The following is an 18,390-nucleotide window of genomic DNA, read 5'->3' on the forward strand; positions in this document are numbered from 1 at the left end:
CACTTTTTTTAATATATAACAAAAACACTCTTTATGACAGTGTAGAGTTGTTAGTCTGTGGCTAGAGACTGATCTGGACCAACTGAGAGAGGTTTAGATGAGACCCTTATGTCCCAATATTTCCCTTTTACAAGAGTGTTGGTTGTTCTTTTATGTCCTCTTCTAAGTTAGTTAAGTGGTAGAATTGCAGTTAAAAGGTCACAGAAGTGTTCCATAAAGGCTGAAACACAAAACGAAACAGAGTAGAGATGGAGCTTCCTTTACCACTGTTTTTCTGTTCTTCCCTATCTCTATGATTTTTGTAAGCTAACCTTCACGAGTTGTCATAGATCTTGCAAGTAAGAGTTTCTCTAAATACTACTGATTTTGTCACAAAACATTTCAAAATAGAAAGGTAACACAAAGAAAAATGTTCTTAGTTCTTACAAAAAGTGTTTTAGTAAGAATGTTGCTAATTGTGTTTGTGTTTTGCAGTGTCGAAGAGACCTTTAAGAATTAAGAAAAAGGAGAACTATTTACAAGCGAAGTTAATGATTCGTCAAGGGCAGGTTGCCTTCCAGGATAAGTCTAGTTATGTATTATAATTGTACAAATTACATGTTCAGTCCAGATCTATTCTCCTCCTCTTTAGTCCCGCACTGTCAGTACTGGGTTCTTTGAACAAAGATGTGGCTTTCTCTTGGGATCATCTTTTCTCTGGGGACATTAATTCCTGGAAAATTCAGCTTGAAATTGCAGTATGACAGGTGAGTGTTAACAGGGTTTCATGAAGAATTGTGCATGCAGTGAAATTCACAGAAACCCTGTAAGAATAATAACAATTATGAGCTGAAAAACTGGACACAGAGTTACTAAGCTGTAAGCATTGTAAGACTGGGAAAGAAATCATAAAGATGGGAAATGAAGAATGAGTGAATCCAATCAAAGCCAACAGAGATATAGCTACAGCAGTAGGAGCCACAGAATGGCCCTCAAATGCATCTCAGGATGCTCTGTTTCCATTAGCTGAAATTCATTTGGCTTAGCCTCTTTCATAATGAACTTTGAAACCAGATGCTGCAGGAGTAAAATGCCTTTTCTGAGTATAAAGCAAGGAGTATGACTGAGCAGAATGATATCTATTAATAAAAGATTAGGTTATGTGAAAGAAATAGTGAAGTCGGGTTGGAAAACTGTAACAATTACAAAAAAAAAAAAGCTAAGGGAGTTATTCCAGACAATCTTCATGCCAAGGTGTTCAGACAATGAGATTGTTGCTTTTTTTTAATTACTGATTAATGTTTTGAAAAGTATGAAATCTTCAGTATTGCTTTATTTTCCATTCTCAGTTCCACTTCAGAAAAAGAGTGATATAAAATTATGCCGCTTGCCGATCTAAACTATTTTTGTTTGCCTATCTAAACTTTTTTTTTGTTTCATTCATCCTCAACTTTAAAGGAATGATATGTAGCTGCCATTGTGGCAGCTGGAATTTGCAAGGTGGGCATGAGCATAATATGGAGGCCACCTATTCACATATAAGTTTATACATGGAATTTTCTAAAGTAAACAGAGAAAGTACTCCAGTGCTGAATGCCTCTGGATGAATTATATCCCTAGAATATAGTCATAAAAAGGACAGAAAACCAAGCAATACCTACAGGAAGTAAGTTCCTTCGTAGTGTACCCATACAGCAGCTCTCCTGGAAAATCTCCTAGCAGAGCATACAGAGTCACTACTTAAAATGTGTTATTTCTTTGGATAATATTTAGTCTTTAGATTTGTATCAGAGATGCAGTTAGAGCCTGATTTCAGTGAATAGAATTCAACGGATCCCTGCTAATGTATTTTTCTTTTTTGTTTCTAATTATTGTCCAGAATTGAACCTGTTGAGTACTTGCATGGAATTTAAAAACAGGTATTGAATGGTCAGTGTGACTTTGGGTGGGCAGCACCTACACAAAGACAGAATTACTAGTAAAGCCCATTTTCATTGTCATCTGCTCTGTTTAACAATGGAAAGAAATATCCCATCTATGAGCATCAAGCTTGTGCTAAGAACAGTCCTTTAATTTATTAAGAAAGCTTAACTGTAGAATTTTAAAAACTGTAGTTCTCATAGGGTCACGTGGGTTGACTTTGCACTTCTCCACTGAGAAACTTAGTCAATAATCATAAACAAATGCATGCTTTCTAATCTTAGTTTACCATTAAAAATGGTTTGTCTCCACACTGGCTATTGTGAAAGGTTTATCAGTAAATAAGAGCTGGCCATCTGGCAGCAATCTGACTGTCTGGAATTTCTCTGATTTGGTGTAATTAAGACATAATGTCAATGAGCATAGAAAGATATTACAGGATATTGTTTCCCTTCCTGATAGACAAAGAACAAAGCAAGCCTAGGCATTTAGAGAGAATAAACTCTGAACTGCAGCTGAGATGTTTATTCTGCTAGCAAAGATGTTTATCCTGCATCTACAAGGTTTATTACAAAGATATCATGACTGTTGTACCAATCTGTACAACATGACTGTTGTACCATTGCTGTGAGCAATGCAAATGTAATCATTTTGCCCCATAGATATGGGGCTATCAGCATCTCATAAAGCAGTAGTAAACTGTCTATTTTAACTATCAAGTTTTCAATCAGCAAAGGTAATATTTTCCAGAGAGATGTAAAAAAACCACAAATCCCCCTATTTCTCTGAGGATAAAGTGAATGAATAGTGAATTCTGTTTGTATGTATATTAAGCTGATAATTGTACATTCCGGCATGGAAGCACAAAAGATGGCAGTTGCAGTTCAGAGGATGAGAGCATATTATATTGATGACTATAATGACCACAACTTGCTTTTGCAACAAGAATTTCTATTACAAAAGCTTTAAAATGTAAAATGTTCATTTTTTGTACTTGTCCTGTAAAGAATCCATTGAAGTCACTAAAAGAGACTGTGAAGCCATAGTTTTTGGTTGCTAGCAAATAGGAGAGTTTCTAGGGTTCCCCATTCCATCTCATCAGTTGTGGGTAACTGGTCTCTCACCTTTGGGTAATGCAATGTAGTCATCAACATCCACACCTCACTCTGAAACCCTTTCACTAGAAACATCACACTTGCTGTCAGTCCTGGAAAGCTGATCTGAATGAACACTGAAAAAAAATACAAAAATAACTACAAGGGCTTTTTTAATAGAATATACTGATTTGCTTTTTCCGCATTTCCATCCATTTTAATTTGTTCTTTGTAAACTTTAAATATTTTCATCAGATTAAGCCTGTAGTAGACAAAGGTTTCATGGGATCTCATGAAAAGATATACTAAGACACTGGATTCTGTGTGTCTTTTCTAAAAATATAAAATGATAGATTCTGTACTAGAAATCTTTGTTTCACGTGAATTGAGTAGGAATATGCAGTTCTAGAGACAACAATACTCACTCTTTTGGAATAAATTGGCTATTCTCATGACAAGCAGTTTGTGTACATCTCAAGTTCTTAGCAATGTTCATTTATAATGACGATCAAAAGTTTCTGCATGCTGAAATAGACCAGCCAAGCACAAAGGTAATCTGGAATAATTTAATAAATCCCAAATGTGAGGGGGAAAAAAAAATTGACATCAAATAAACAGTTTATCATGTATTACCAATGCCCTCATTTTGGCCCTGGTCCTGCAAAGGCAGAAACACACATCAGGGTTCATGCAAGCAGTTGGCTTCTGCAAAACTGGTATGGTGAGTAAGGCACTGGCAAGGCTGCAGAGTGGCTAATGTGCTAGCAACAGAGAAGTCACAAAACTTAGTCCTATTTGCAGCTAAAATATTCCACAAATTCATAATTCAGAGGTGTTTTTGTTACATGTTCTGTCTTCATGTAGAATGAAGAACAAAGTCCTTTTGACTTATGAAATCACAGATAATTTAACAGACTTTAAAACTGATCTTGTTTCTCTACTGAATTTCCAGGGATCAGGTTTTGCATATTGTGCCAGAAACATTTCAGCAAGTCCAGCATCTTCAGCTTCTTTGCAGTACTTTAATGGTACGTAAAAATAACCACACGTGCCCAACAAGCAGAGCAGCGTCTTGGGCTTTAAAACAGATATGCATGCAGCTTAGGACAGGAATGAAGGTTAAACTAGAAAAAGCTTCATCTAACTTTTTTTTTGGCTTAGTGTAGTGTGGAATTGCCTTTCTACTACCTGAAGGAATTTATGTGAAGAAGTTAGTTTCTTTGCACGGCTCTGTGAAAATGCTGCTCCTTATCAATGGTGCCTGAGTCAATGAAAACACTAAGCCTGTGCTATGTGCTCTATGAAGAAATGACTGGAGGGTTATGGGGACAATTTGAAGGAAAACTTCTTTCATTTGTTGACATGCAACTACTCTAATATATTTTTGTCATTCTGAAAAGAGAGCTTCATTAGTGCATTTCTTTCTTTTCTGCACAGCTGGATTTGTGGAAGCCCCTGCTGCCTGAAGACATCAGGGGTGGAGAAGACCTGCACATTAGGGTCCCAGCCCCTCTGGTGCAGGAGGTGAAGGACAGCTTAGATCAGCATATGATCTCTTACAGGTACAATCTCTAATACCTTGATGGGGAAGGATGGCTCTAATAATCTTCCTTGCTATCAGAAAAGGACTAAGCCCTGTCTGATAAACAGTCAGCAAGTACTGGCAACAGGACCCAACCTTTGTTCCAAATGCCTCCAACTTACTTTGACCAGCAAAAGCAGACATGCTGTGTGAACCTTTAAAAGCACATTCCCCCTTGTACTATTTATTTACCTTCCACCTATCCTGGACTGTGAATTTGGGGCTGGAACATGAGACAGCCCAATCTGTCTTGTTGCCTGCTGTGGCCTTCTCAGTGGTCACTGAGAGGATGGCACTTGGATGTATGACTCAGATTTTTTAGTCTAAGTTTTTTTAGTCTCAAGAGGCCAAGCCTGGTATAATCACTACTTATAGGAGCATGATTTTCTCTTGGAGAGCATGGATATTTGAATGCAAGGTCTTCTGGAGAGACCAATGGTTTAATTGGTGTCACTGCAGGGAAGCAGCCTCTAGGTCTCCTTTTCCCTTCCCCGTCTCTTGTAGCTCCTCCGGTTTGGAGAACAGACCTTTCAAAGTGAGTGTTCAGCTACTTTCTTTGAAGCTTCATTTTTCTACCCCTATCCCTTTCACCAGGCTGGTGAGAATTTCTTGGCACCATCCAGCCAAACAGAGACACCCCAGCTTGGGAAAAAGACCCCAGTGGCAGCTGTCCACTGTGCGCACAACTGGAAGCCACAACCCACAAATGTCCCACAATGCACTATCACACCTACCCATGTCTTTCCCAGCTTACAACCAGAAGATCTAATTCAGATACAAAGAGTGTTTATAAAGGCAAATGGGATTAAATGCAGTCCTGTTCGCATTTGTACTCACTTTTTCAGGTAACCAGTAGCTAATCTAATTTAACTGTATTTAATATAAACAACCCTGTAGTCATTCAGAGCTGATGACAAATGGCCTATGGACATACACTGACATTTACCAATCAAAGATGAGTTTAAGGAAGATTGATGTCACTTCAAAGCTGTTTTGAGTTAAAGCTGATCTTGACATCCTGCATCTTGCCTGACAAGTTCCTTTAGTAAGTGTGATGCCTTGACAACCAGAGATGAAGAGGTACGAGGTTGGAGCCAGTACAAATTTTCTAGCATGAGGTTTAGATATTCAGTACTTAGACAACGTTCCAGAAGATAATTTAACCTCTTATTTATGTCAAGACTCTTCATTTTCTAATGGTTTCAACAGATTCTAGTGGAAATTTAAATACTAAGCTGAAATTAGCAGCTTAACTTTTTTTCCTTTGGCCAAAACTGTATCTACCTTACCTCGGGTTCTAAAGAAAGAGATGAGTAATTATTAGTCAAGATGAAAATTTTGGGTTTGTATTGCAAAGAGGCTGAGTACAACAATAATAGCATCAAAGCTCCTATAACAGATTCAAAGCAGGAACCACCCTTTAGAAGGCAGTTGACATGCAGGGAAGGTAACATGACAGTTAGGTATATAATGATAGAGACATAAATGACAAATTATAAGGACATCAATATTCCAACTGTGTCAGCCTCTGTGGTTTCAGTTCTCCAGAGCACTGATAAGGTATTTTTTGTGTGTGGTTTCAGTTCATGGGAATTTTCACTACCTGAATTTTAGTTTGAAGTTTAGATGTGAAAAAACATCAAAGCTCAGAGTGAAAGTCAGCTGCAACTACTCTTAAAAGTTTCTTATGTGCAGTTTCCAGAAATGCCGGTCAGTGCCACTGTCAGCAGAAAAGCCTGTTAGCACTTCCAGCATTTAAGATCAACAGTGTTTGAGCTATCTTTGCAATTGTCTTATCACAAGCATTTACAATGTGCGCAGATTTGCAGCAGTTACAAGGGGCTGATTGCAGTGAGAAAGAACAGCTCCTGATCCAAAATCCGCTGAAGCCAAGGAAAAGGTTTTATTGACTCCCTGGATCATGGAATCATGCCTGTGTTATACTAATTTCTGAGCTATTTTTGTAGCTAAAAAGCAAAAAAAACTACTTGAAGGAAATAAGGGGTTTGCTCTGATTTTTGCAAATTGCAATGAATATTTCTGTGAAATCTTTGCAAATTGAAAATGTCTCAATAAAATACAATGAAACCCTAATCTTAAATTTATCTCTTTCCCTTCCTTTTCCCAAAAGGTGGTATTTTCAGAGTTTTTCTCAAAAATAGAAATGCTGAGGAAAAGAAAATCTTGAACTTATTTTGTTGGTAGAAAATTCACAACTTAAAAATGTGATAAAAATGACTATTGTTAAAACCTTGTGAAAATCTCAGTACTTTGAACTTTGTTTTACATGAAAGTAACCATAATGCTGATGGTGATGATTTTGCCAGGCAATTCACAACAGAAGAGGTTAAATCCTTTCATTTGCTGATGTAAGCAATGTACCCACTATAGTAGTTCTGCAGGAACTGTTCAGGATTGTTTTCTATCTTCCCTTTCTCCTTCCTTCCTTCAGAGTCCTAATACCTGATGTGCAGAAACTTGTGGATCAGAGCATGCCAAGGGAGAGGAGCAGCCACAGGGAGGTCTCAGGAGGTTATGTCTACACTGAATATCATCCAATGGAAGAGGTAAAGAAGAACCTACATCTGCTTCTGCTCTTTGTTGTTTTCTGTTCTGTAAATGCCACAGCAGGCAACTGTGTGTTCGCAGAAAGCTCAGCTGAAGTCAGAGGACCACTTTCTGGCTTTCTTCTTTGAATAATCTGTCCTTTCTCTTTGACTAGAATCTTGTCCTGGTTGAATTGAATATGGATTTGCCACAGATTTTGACTAAATCCTCAATTCTTCACTGACTAAAACCTAAATGCTCAGTGTGAAGCAGCTGCACTGTTTTGCAGATAATATTCTGTGGTTCAATTGATTGGTTTGCTACTTTTCTACCCTGTCATTCTTTATCTCTAGTATTTATTAGTTTAAGTCCCAGTCTGTTTGGTGCTGAGCCAAATGTGAAGGGCAATGACTGTTGTGGTGTCTGGAATCCCAGTGAGGAAGAAGAAGTGAACACCAGGAGATCTCTAGAAAGAAGTAATTTAAGGGCAGGTTTTTGACACTTGAGGAGAAAACAGTGTCATTGGGGTGGGCAGTGATGGCTTCTTGGTGTCATGTTTCACGCACCTGTTGGCAAACCTGGACAAAAGCAGCACATGGTGGTAATTCTTTCTCCTAGCTGCATAATAAAACTGAGAGAACACAGTCAACCCTCATGTATGTTTTGTTAGAGCTACCCATTGAGGATGACTGCTACTGACTCAGACGTGGAAAATCAGTGCTGATAGGGAAGAGACTGTAATACTGCTTTGAAGATTTGATGGTGTGGCTTCATGTCTGATGAACTCAACAGGAAGATGCCCAATAGGATGGGCATGTTGAATGAGATCCCGAATGGAGTGTCCATGTTGCACTGCAGTGATGTTCTCTTTTAACACCCAGCGAGATATGACCATGCCTTTGCACAGAGGCATGTGAAACACCTTCCATGTCTGTGACATCACAGGCTGAAATAAACTCTGAGGAAAATATTGGTTGTCTAAACAAAAGAAAATGCTTTTATCTGGAAATGGAAGTGGGAAAGAGAAGGAAACTTCCACTTTGAACCAATAATTCTTTGCAACTATTTCAGATTTATCAATGGATGACTCAGATCCAGAAGAACAACAGTGAGCTGGTGACTCAGCATTTCTTAGGGAAGACATTTGAGAATCGAACAATGTATTATCTACAGGTAAGGGAGGAACTTTCCCTTAATAATAAAACATATCTTAACAAAAAAGAAAAATACTCAGGAGAAGACAGGATTCAGATGTTTCCTAAGATAGCGTTCATCCCAATTCACTGGAATAACAGGAGATGGTTTTACTCCTCTACATTATAGTAAGATTTGCCAGCTTTCACATACACTATCATCATGAGCTTGCTATTGCTATTATGTAGTGAAAACAACAAATTTAACTGAAGTTTTGTTTAGAAATACAAATCAAGCTGAAACTAGCTTGGCAACAGCTGTGTGTGAGGAAAAAGACTTTTGGTTTGTTATTTTTATTACTTTTTACAGCAAATAGCCTTTCTGCTAGACTGTTTTTATTGGACACACTAGTGAAAAACACAGTCTTAATATTTGGGTTAGTTATTGCCTAATCTTCTGCTCCTATCACTGAGTAGTATTATATTCCCTGCCTTTTTGTGATTCCCCTTCCAAAAAAAAAAAAATCTTCAACTAAGAACAACCACTCCTGTGAATGACAAATACAAATGAGAAAGGAGAAAAAGAAAAAGAAATTGTTCTATTAACTGTTCTATTGACGCTCCTGCTCAATAGACATTTTAAAGCTCATGCCTTGTGATACTACAGAGATGGGGTTATTAGGAAAAAGAGCTTGCCATAAAGATGTCTGTAATAATAATAATAATAATAATAATAACCTCACATGACCCAACGGCATATCAAGGCACATCCTTTACTTTCTTGTATTACATTAAGCTATTTTATTGTAATGTAACAGTTTTTAAATTACCGTTTTTATATTCTCTCAGATCAGTCAACCATCAAATAAACCCAAAAAGATAATTTGGATGGACTGTGGGATTCATGCCAGAGAATGGATCTCTCCAGCCTTCTGTCAGTGGTTTGTGAAAGAAGTGAGTTCTTACCCTTCCATTTAGATAATAAGAAAACCCTATCACTTTGGACACTTTAGTTCTCTATTGTGGTACCAAGAATTATGCTTTTCTGTTAAAATGCGATTTGCAAAATTAGTATACAATACAGATATCTGTGGAGACCAAAGTCCAAATCACAGTCTGAGATATGGGTCAGTATTAGTTAGTGTGCCAGTTCCTCCATCTGAACTGTTTCCAAAGCCTTTAAAAACTTGGTATCAACCTCTCCTTTTCCCACAGTGGCTGTTGGATCAAGCCTCTCTATTTCAAAAAGTCACGGTGCTCCTCAAATAAAGAAACCCTAAGTTATGATATAGCAATGTTCCATGTGTACAGAAAGTACCTGGCACACTTGTGATCAAGCAGATGTTGGATACCATGGTGATATCCAGGAGTGAGTGATCACCTGATGATAGTTCTAAACTTTCTCTTTTCAGTGATTACCACTAAATTCTCTGCTCAGTGCTCCGTATTTTTTCTTCTCAGATTCTTCAAAATTACAAATCTGACCCAAAGATAAGCAGATTTCTGCAGAATTTGGACCTCTATGTCTTGCCAGTCCTCAATATTGATGGCTACATCTATTCCTGGGAAGAAGTAAGTAGTGTAAATCCAGGAACTAGACTGAAAGTTAGCATGCCCAGCATGTTTTGTTACTTTTAGATAGAATCATAGCAATTAAACAGAAAACAGTGACAATACTCACATAAATCCTCTCATGGCAGAGAGATTTTGTTTCTTCTGGAGAATCAGTGGTCATCTGAGATTGCAGAGCTAAATATTCCTAGCAAATGTCATGAGCCTTGGGAAGCAAAACCACAAGATCAATTGCTTTTGTGTTTCTGAGGATGGGCTTACTTCTTCAATAACATCTCAAGGCCTGCTTGATGGAGTTAAGCATGTCTGGAACAGTCATTCATTCTTCACAAAAGATCTCACATACAGATGGGTCTTAGCATCTCTGCATGGGACAGCAGGAGAATTGGTCAAATATTGGACTATTTGGTTTTGAAATAGGTGTGCCCTCCCAAATAATTTTCCTTTTCTGATACGGAGGATAATGCAAAATGTTGGTCTTGGGCCACTCTCACCATGCTTCCAGGCTCCTGTGCCCAGTTGAAGCATCTTTTAATGCAGGATGTAGGATGGCCCAAGAGGCTCAGCCTACCACCATCAGACTGTCTCCCAGCTTGCTCCCTGGCAGGTTTAAGGCATACCACACACTGCACTGGGGTGCACAGGGAATTCAGCTGGGAAGCTCACACAGGCAGGGTGGTGAGGTCTGCACAGAACCAAGTATAGTCATGAGTATAGCAGGGAACCAAGGAGCAATAGGAAGATTAGCTGACAAAAAAGAATTAATCTTCTTGAATCTGAAACATACTATCATCTCTTACCCCTCGCAATGCCAAGTCTTGCTTAGGAGTGCCACACTGCACAGAAGCAGTTGAGCACTACAGAAGAAGCATACTTAAAAAAAAAAGGTCAGGAGGCTTGTTTCAGGGTACATGCATGTTTGTGGCAGATGACAGCCTGGCTGTAGTAGATGAATTGTTCTGTCACTGAGCTTTGTGACCCATGCATGTGGAGTTGTACTCTTACAATAACAGGGTTAGTCAGAATGCAGAGGTGGAAAATAAAGGAGTATTTACACCATATTATCACTGAGCCGTGTGGATCATTGAGGTTTTATTATGTAACAGAACTTACTTTTCTTTAGGATCGCTTGTGGAGGAAAAACCGTTTTCCATATGAGAACGGCACCTGCTATGGCACAGATCTGAACCGAAACTTCAACTCATCCTGGGGCAGTAAGTTTGAAGTATTTCAGATCATGAACACAAATGTAAAGCAAGAATAATAACTAGTTTCTGAAATAAATGTAGTCCTATAAGAAAGGAATATTCATCTTGTTGTCATCAAGGCATATGTAAAAATAAAATCCTGGTTTGTCAAAATATTAACTCATTGACTTTCAACCAGCACTTATTTTTGTGAGCAGAAAATTGCTCTTATGTAACTATACCTCTAACTCACTGCAGGACCAAGCATCAGCTCTAGGCAGGAATGCTAGGAGCTAGCCACTTAACAGCCAGTATTTACACTTGCCATGAGTTTCAAGGAGCCTCCAAAGCTTCCCTGGTGTGTGGTGCACTATGGTGGTGTCAGAATGTTTTCGTTGCAGCCACCCTGTAAACGTGCAATAAATATTTCAGTCTTGTCGCAAACTTTAGTTGCTACCAACTGAGTGTAATGCTAAAGTCCCACTCAGCTGTCTAGTCCCCTGCCCACATAAACACATGCCTTAACACTACAAGGTAAATTTCCCAGTTCCCTCTGAACTGGTCTTCTATATTTCTCCTTTGATTCAGTGTTTGTATTCCACCCCAGGTGTTGGTGTATCTTTTAACTGCAGCAGTGACGTTTTCTGTGGATCTGGACCAGAATCAGAGCCTGAGACAAGAGCTGTGGCTCAGTTTATCAAAAGCAAGAAGAGTGACATTTTGTGCTATTTAACAATTCACTCCTATGGGCAGCTCATCCTCACTCCATATGGTTCCACAACTACACCTCCAAGTAACAATGAAGAACTGGTAGGGCAAAACTTTCATCTTCTACATTTGTAGAGAGCAAGTACAGGCAGTAGCCTGTGGTGCAACTTTACTTGCTCTCTTGCGTTTCCTTCAGAGGAACTGGGCTTGTTCAGGGACTTGGCTCCCAGAGTTACTGCTTCTCTATTCAGCATCAGTAAGGTTTATTTGCCTCAGAAATCCTAATTTTTCAACTTAAATCAGGAAAATTGAACTACTACAGATAGGGTTAATGCAAAGCCAGGTGAGTGGAGAAGAGCACCATCTCCTGCTCCATACAAGAATGAATTTGCACTTTAGGATGCCAGGACATTATACACATATGGTTATCATGATTGTATCCAGAAAGGGTTTTCCAAACGTGCTCTCAGAAGAACGGGAGCAAAGTAAGTACCTATTTCCTGGTTACTTCTTCCCTCAGTGTCTGAGCGCTCTGATTTAAGTTCACTAGTGTGCGTATTTATGAAGATTCCAGTAGCTGAAACACTAGTCAAGAGCATGAGGGATTTGAGTTTGGACTTCATATGAGAAGGAGAAGTCATTCAGGAGAAGTCTTCATTGGAGAAGTCATTTATTTCATCTATGGCTCAGTTTCTAAGGATAGTGGGATACAGAGTCTATGGCAATAAAGCAAGTAAGAGGTCAAACACTGCTGTAGTCAGTACCAGTGTGTTATACAGGGCAGATTCTTAATTCTCAAAAATATAGGCTCTAGCTTTACAGTAAAGCAAATAGCATCTCTACCTAATAGAGTAATTTAAAAAATTTTAACATAATGTGCATTAAAAAAAATCAAGAACAATTTGTCCAAATGTTTCTAATGGGTTCCTCTAAAGACCTGAAGTAATATCAAAACTTAAAGTTGATCATATGTAAGTGTAAAGCTGAAAGAGACAAAAATTTGGGTCCACTCAATTGCCAAAGGTACTGCCACTGATGACAATCCTGTTCCTATTTTGAATCTCCAGATACAAGTTGCAAAGGAAGCAGCTGCTGCATTGACAGGAAAGTATGGGACCAGCTACAGAGTAGGATCAACCGCTTTAATTTTATGTAAGTTTTTTTATGTTTCCCTTTGATTGCTCTGTGTTTCAAAGAATTCTTGTGTCACATGCATCAGCAAGTACTGTTTTGCTGAGTTTCTACTTTGAGTAATATTTAAAGGGCTACTTTGCTGCAACATGTAAGTAGCAGTCATTTGAATACAAGACAACTCTGTAAGTTATAAAGCTGACTGCAGGAATGATCAGAAGCTAGTTCCTGCATGGATTCCTCACAGATCCATCACAGGGGACAGAAGGAGATTGGTGATAGATCATCCTGGCCCTGCTGAAGTCAGCAGCAAAACTCCTATTTGTCTTCACTGGAATCAAGCAAAAATTAAAATCCCAATCAGGTCTACAGTTACTCCATCAGACATCACATGGCAGCTGCTTGCAATTCTGTGCGAAATATATCAGTTTCAGCCCTGTTCCTAATAGACTGGATGGCCACATCACGAACACATCAAAGCTAATATGAGGTGACAGCCTTTACAAAGAGGATTGAGGGCCCTGGAGACTGCCTAGTAAACCCAATATTTTCCCAGTAAGCAATAAGTCACGCTAGTCAGTGAGAACAGTAAGTAGTTGGCTCCAGAAGCCATGTGGTTTGCATATTCCAGTGGCTGTCTCTGCCAGTCCCCGAGTGCCAGTCTCTGAGTCACAGACTGCATGAGCAATGCAGTGTAACTGTAAGGCAACTTGCCTGTGCCTAGGACTGCATTTTTGCCAGGGTTTGTACTTACAATGAAGAGCTAAGAAAAACAATCCATGAGGAAGGTGAAGAGAGATACAGGGAGAAGCCAGAATTTTTTAAGATTTGACCAAAATTATGCTAAAAAAAAAAAAAATCTAGTCAGTATCAAAGTAGGAAATGCAGTACAAGAACAGACAAATGTCCAATCCGTCTTGTATCCCACACTAGTCACAGTAAAATGCTAAAGCCACAGAATCCCTGAAACTCATCTCCTGCTGTTGTACAATACCATCTTATGAAGAACTGTGTCAGTCAGGAAACTCCACGGAAGACTTTTAGTATAGTTAAGAATTACAGCACCTAGAAACTGTTCTCTGTGTCACAGTGATATATGGTTACTGCTTAGTTCAGGGATTCTGGTATAAACTTGCATTAACTATAGCAAGAAGTATTTTCAAAGAACCATGCTTAATACAAATATCTCCTCTCTATTTTTAAATTCACAGACAGTAACTCAGGTTCCTCACGGGACTGGGTCCACACGATTGGCATTCCCCTCTCCTACACATTTGAGCTGCGAGACACGGGTACTCATGGATTTATTCTCCCTGCTAACCAAATCCAGCCCACATGTGAGGAGACTATGTTGGCTGTGACAACTATCATAGATTATGTTGATAAGAAGTACTTCCCAGATGGGGCTGTGGTGCTGACCTCCAGCAGCCTGGGCCTGAGCCTTTGCCTCAGTATTGTACTTACATGGACTGTTTCTTAAAAACAGCTTAGAGAACCCATCAAGAGACTCACATGAAAAATATAATGTCCCCTCAAAAATAAAAAGTTACGTCAGCAAAGGAACTAAATGTCAAGTATTTCAATAAAGACTCATCCCATAAAATAAAAGGACTTGTGGTTTGATAGCTATGCTTTCGGGAAGAAGGAAAAGATGAAGAGCTGTGGCAATTTCCCAAGCTTCACTTGCTGACTCTGCTTATTCCTTAAGCGACCTTAAAACATTCATTCATGGCAAGTACCCATGGGGACAGAGCACTATTACTCCCTGGTTCTCTAGAGCATGTTTTCAGGGGCTCACCTGGGCCTATGCAGCCCTTCTGTCAGCCACAGTCCTGATCTGTCACAATTTTCCTTACTGCCTGAACCCACTGACTTCTGTGTGTTGCTGGCCTTAGCAGGATGCCTGTGAGACTTAAAAGTCCTCAAATCCCACTACACAAAATTGGATGGGGTCCTTGACATCCACTTTCCTTCCCTAAACTTTCACATTGGGATTTGCTAGAAAATACAGGGCCTCAAAAGCTGGTGAAAGGTCATGATCAGGAAACCATCTACAGCCTGAAATAAGCTGAAAAGTTGAACTGGTGCAAACATATGGGGTCAGAGAAGAGGTGTAGCCCTGTCACCTAGATGCAGACAGATTACTGAAGATAGGAGGTGCCCAAAACCTCCAAAAATTTGAAGGGGAAAGGGAAAAGAAAGATAAGGACGTGGTTCTATTCCTACAGAGCAGACCAGAGAATTATTTTTTTGCATTTTCGGCTTCTAAAACTGACTGGTGGTGACAACTATCCTCCATAATTTAGACTCCTAAGGGATTTCATTAAAGATTGTACATAAAGAACGTCTATTTACAAAGATGTTCCTTTCTTGCCAACCACCTTAATCCTTTGGGGCTGACTCTACAGAAGGACTGGGGCCCATTTGTCTGCTCTCCATCATTTGGGAGAGCTTGCAACCTTCAGGGATCTGCCTGGGATCCTCATGCAAAGCTGGAAGCTCAGTGGAAAGGAAATGTTTCAGCCCATTGAGCAACAACTCTCCACTTGAGCCACTCAAAAGGGAATGCCAAGGTAAGAGCTTCTGTGCTGTTACAGCCAACACCAGAGGGTGCAGGGCATTCACTGAAATAGGGAAGGCCTATTTTAAACTGTACTCTGCTTTTGAATCCAGAACTCCCACATCCCAGAAATATGTCCACCAGGCTTGGCTACTACAGATAATAGATGGGGGGGAGGTTATCCTGATAGAAAATGAAGAATCCAGGGAATAGAAAAAAAAAAGTATGGAATGTCTGATTTTCTTAGCAAACATCAAGATCGTGCTTGAAAATTCAGTGTGCTAACCAGAGATTTTTTAACAAAGTATTTCCAGCTTTGGGGAAGAGAATGCTGTCGAATTCTCTTCCAATGTTGCCAAGAGAAGGATGTATATCACTTCCCCATGATACTGCTAAAAAAAAAAGGTAAGATACAACCTTGCAGCCATTTTTCCAAAGCACATCCTATTGTTATTTTGTCTGTATTATTAGTTGACAAATCTTAGCTTCTGTGTTCATTGTCCACAGATTATTACCAATTGGTGTAACTAAATCTGCCTAACTCCTGCAGGTTCCCCAGAGCATTGTCTTTCCAGACCAACCACTCATTTACAGTAAGACCCATCTGTTGCTGGGCACTGGAGCAGGTGTCACTAATTAGCACCTCTCCCCACAGAAGCTGCATTCCCTAAACTTCTGTTTAGTTTAGGATGTGCCTTGTAAGTCTTTATATTTGTATTTGTATATTCTGTCTTTGGAACTGTAAGAAACAAGACAAGTCCATCTGGCCCATGACTGTGAGCTATCTTTAAGCAAGCGAGGTTTGACCACAAGTGTTCTGTAGCCGTTTGCTGGCAAATTGCAGTGAAGCTCGCCGGTGCCACCAGCAGCAGATGGCAGTGTCTTCTGGGAAACGATGCCCACGCACTGACCTTGCCAAAGCCAACCCAAGCCTGGGCTGCCACCAAACGTTTTCCAAACCTAACCCATGACTACACCAGTAGCAAAATGCCAGTCAGGGCTTCTTTACTGTATTCAGAAACATTGCACAGCTTCTATGCCTACAGCCAGAGAGGAAGTGAGCTGGTTTTGCTGATTGTGGGTATTTTTTGATAGAAAGGTTTATTACTACAAGATACAACCAGATGTGTCCTAAAGTTAATTAGCGGGCTTCTGTGGAATGGCTCAGTCCTTCACCAGGTTTTCTTGTTGTAAGAACATCCATCAGGCATGGGAAGATACCCCTGCGCATGGCACTGAGGCAAGAGAATATGGGGGGATTTTGCCTCCAGCATTGCCAGCATTCAAGAATCATAGAAGTGGAGAGGAAGCCTTTGCCAGAGAAAAAAATATATATTTGGCAATAATCATTACCTAGAAGAATGTCTGCTGCTGTCAGCACACTGATTATGCCTGGGTGTACAGCTCCTTGGATCTGTTAGCAATGGCTCACCTCCTTTGCACAGGGAAACCATTAATGAACATTGTGTGGAAGCAGCACCTTGCCCCCATTGTCACTGCAGAACAGACGTCCTGCAAGGAGTGCTTACAGCCCCTCTTAGGAATTATCATTGCACAAGCAAGGCACAATCGCTAAAAGATAAAAGACCAAAGCTGCAGCAAACTGATGTTTACAAATTTTACCTGGGCTCTATATTTCACATACCCTCCCAGTTTGCTGACTTCTCTGAGTATCTTTTGAACTTGTAAAAAAGTGACATGTATGGCTGACAAAAATCACTGCAGAGATGGTATATTCTACCAACCGTGTTTTGCAAAAGAAAATTTAAAAAAAAAATGTAGTGTGGGTGTCTCTGCTGAAACTCCCCTTACTTCACAAATCCTGGCTTTCTCTCTCCTGCATTCATTTGTTGCTTTTTCTGGCCCTTGACAGTTTTGCTTTATGATGAAGTATGGAAAGAGCTGCATTCTGGTCTCTTGCACATTAGTGGAAGTACATCATTATCCTACTGAGACGATAGTGTGACTTTCTGTTATCTCATAAACACATGTGAAACAAAAAGTTGTCATGAAAAACTAGAAGATTCTTCTATTAATTTCTCCCCAATGGTTTTACCAAGATCCATGCTCCTTCCCTTTCTTTCTCACAGTTAAACACCTGTATTGTGCTTGTTTTATTATATAATCAGTACTGTGAAGGTTAATTACTTTTGGTCATTCAGGTTACTGAAAAAAACAAGGGCATCCCAGTTCTGAGTAATAGTGTTCTATATTATCCTTGTCAACATTTTGTCTATAGTACAAAAACGAAGATTGACAAAAAGACTATCAGTGATCTCATTCCATTTCACACATGGAGCTCCTCTCTCTGTTAATTTTTCCTACATGCTATGTTAATTTGATACAGTTCTCAAGCTCCTAACAAGTTAGCAACACTGCCCTCATTAAGGAAAGTGAACATATCACAAGGGAACTATAATATTAAATGAACGTGTGTAGCCTCATTTCTTACAGCATTACATGATGGAAGAGCAAAAACCTACAGTTTTGAGGGGACTGTAGAAAACACCTCTGGCAGATCACCTTCTGGGGAAGCATTTGCAATTCAAGTTGTAACTTCCTGATAAGCTGCTTATGCTCCAAATATCATTCTTTTGTGCAGAATCTATTTTGAGCAAAAAACTCTCAGACTTGAGTATCTTTCCCTGTGTATGAAAATTTGGAAGAGTCTTAACCCGAAAAAACCTGCTCAGAAACACAAAAGAATGTTCTCAGTGTGTTCCACACCGTTTTCCAAATGATGTCTGGGGCCCTACTTCAGACAGAAAGGTCAGGCTCTGACTGAAAATCAGAGTATCCTGACCTGGTTTTGGGCTCCCTTTAGCCAACAAGCTGTAAGTACACGTGGTCCTGATAAGCTTTATCTCATTCCCCATGTGTTCTTTTGGCTTCATCTAGAGCTGGGTTTCCTTGAGTAGCTGGCATGTCCAGTTGTATCATATACTGGACATCCAGAACACAGAATAGCAGAACCTAT

The 18,390-nt window shown here is 39.6% G+C and overlaps 1 protein-coding gene across 1 annotated transcript; it reads left to right on the forward strand.

The window, feature by feature from the left end:
* The first annotated feature begins 666 nt into the window (after window positions 1–666).
* CPO (carboxypeptidase O) lies at window positions 667–14,435 on the forward strand. Its single transcript, XM_042041186.1, has 11 exons — window positions 667–746; window positions 3,946–4,021; window positions 4,431–4,555; window positions 7,028–7,142; window positions 8,194–8,295; window positions 9,105–9,209; window positions 9,717–9,827; window positions 10,951–11,041; window positions 11,622–11,824; window positions 12,790–12,874; window positions 14,065–14,435. Exons 1-11 carry the CDS (start codon window positions 667–669, stop codon window positions 14,331–14,333), a joined length of 1,362 nt encoding a protein of 453 aa, XP_041897120.1. The 3' UTR covers window positions 14,334–14,435.
* Window positions 14,436–18,390: the final 3,955 nt, after the last annotated feature.

Source organism: Corvus kubaryi, unplaced genomic scaffold (genome assembly GCF_017639235.1).
Source record: "Corvus kubaryi isolate FWS band 111438036 unplaced genomic scaffold, C.kubaryi_AGA036_p1.0 37396, whole genome shotgun sequence".
Lineage (NCBI taxonomy): Eukaryota > Metazoa > Chordata > Aves > Passeriformes > Corvidae > Corvus > Corvus kubaryi.

Bases quoted from the DNA above. Each gene is read 5' to 3' on its own strand.
- CPO (XM_042041186.1), top strand. From the start codon at position 667: ATGTGGCTTTCTCTTGGGATCATCTTTTCTCTGGGGACATTAATTCCT. The intron at 747-3,945 runs GTGAGTGTTAAC...CTGAATTTCCAG, and splicing joins TTGAAATTGCAGTATGACAG to GGATCAGGTTTTGCATATTG. The intron at 11,042-11,621 runs GTAAGTTTGAAG...ATTCCACCCCAG, and splicing joins CTTCAACTCATCCTGGGGCA to GTGTTGGTGTATCTTTTAAC.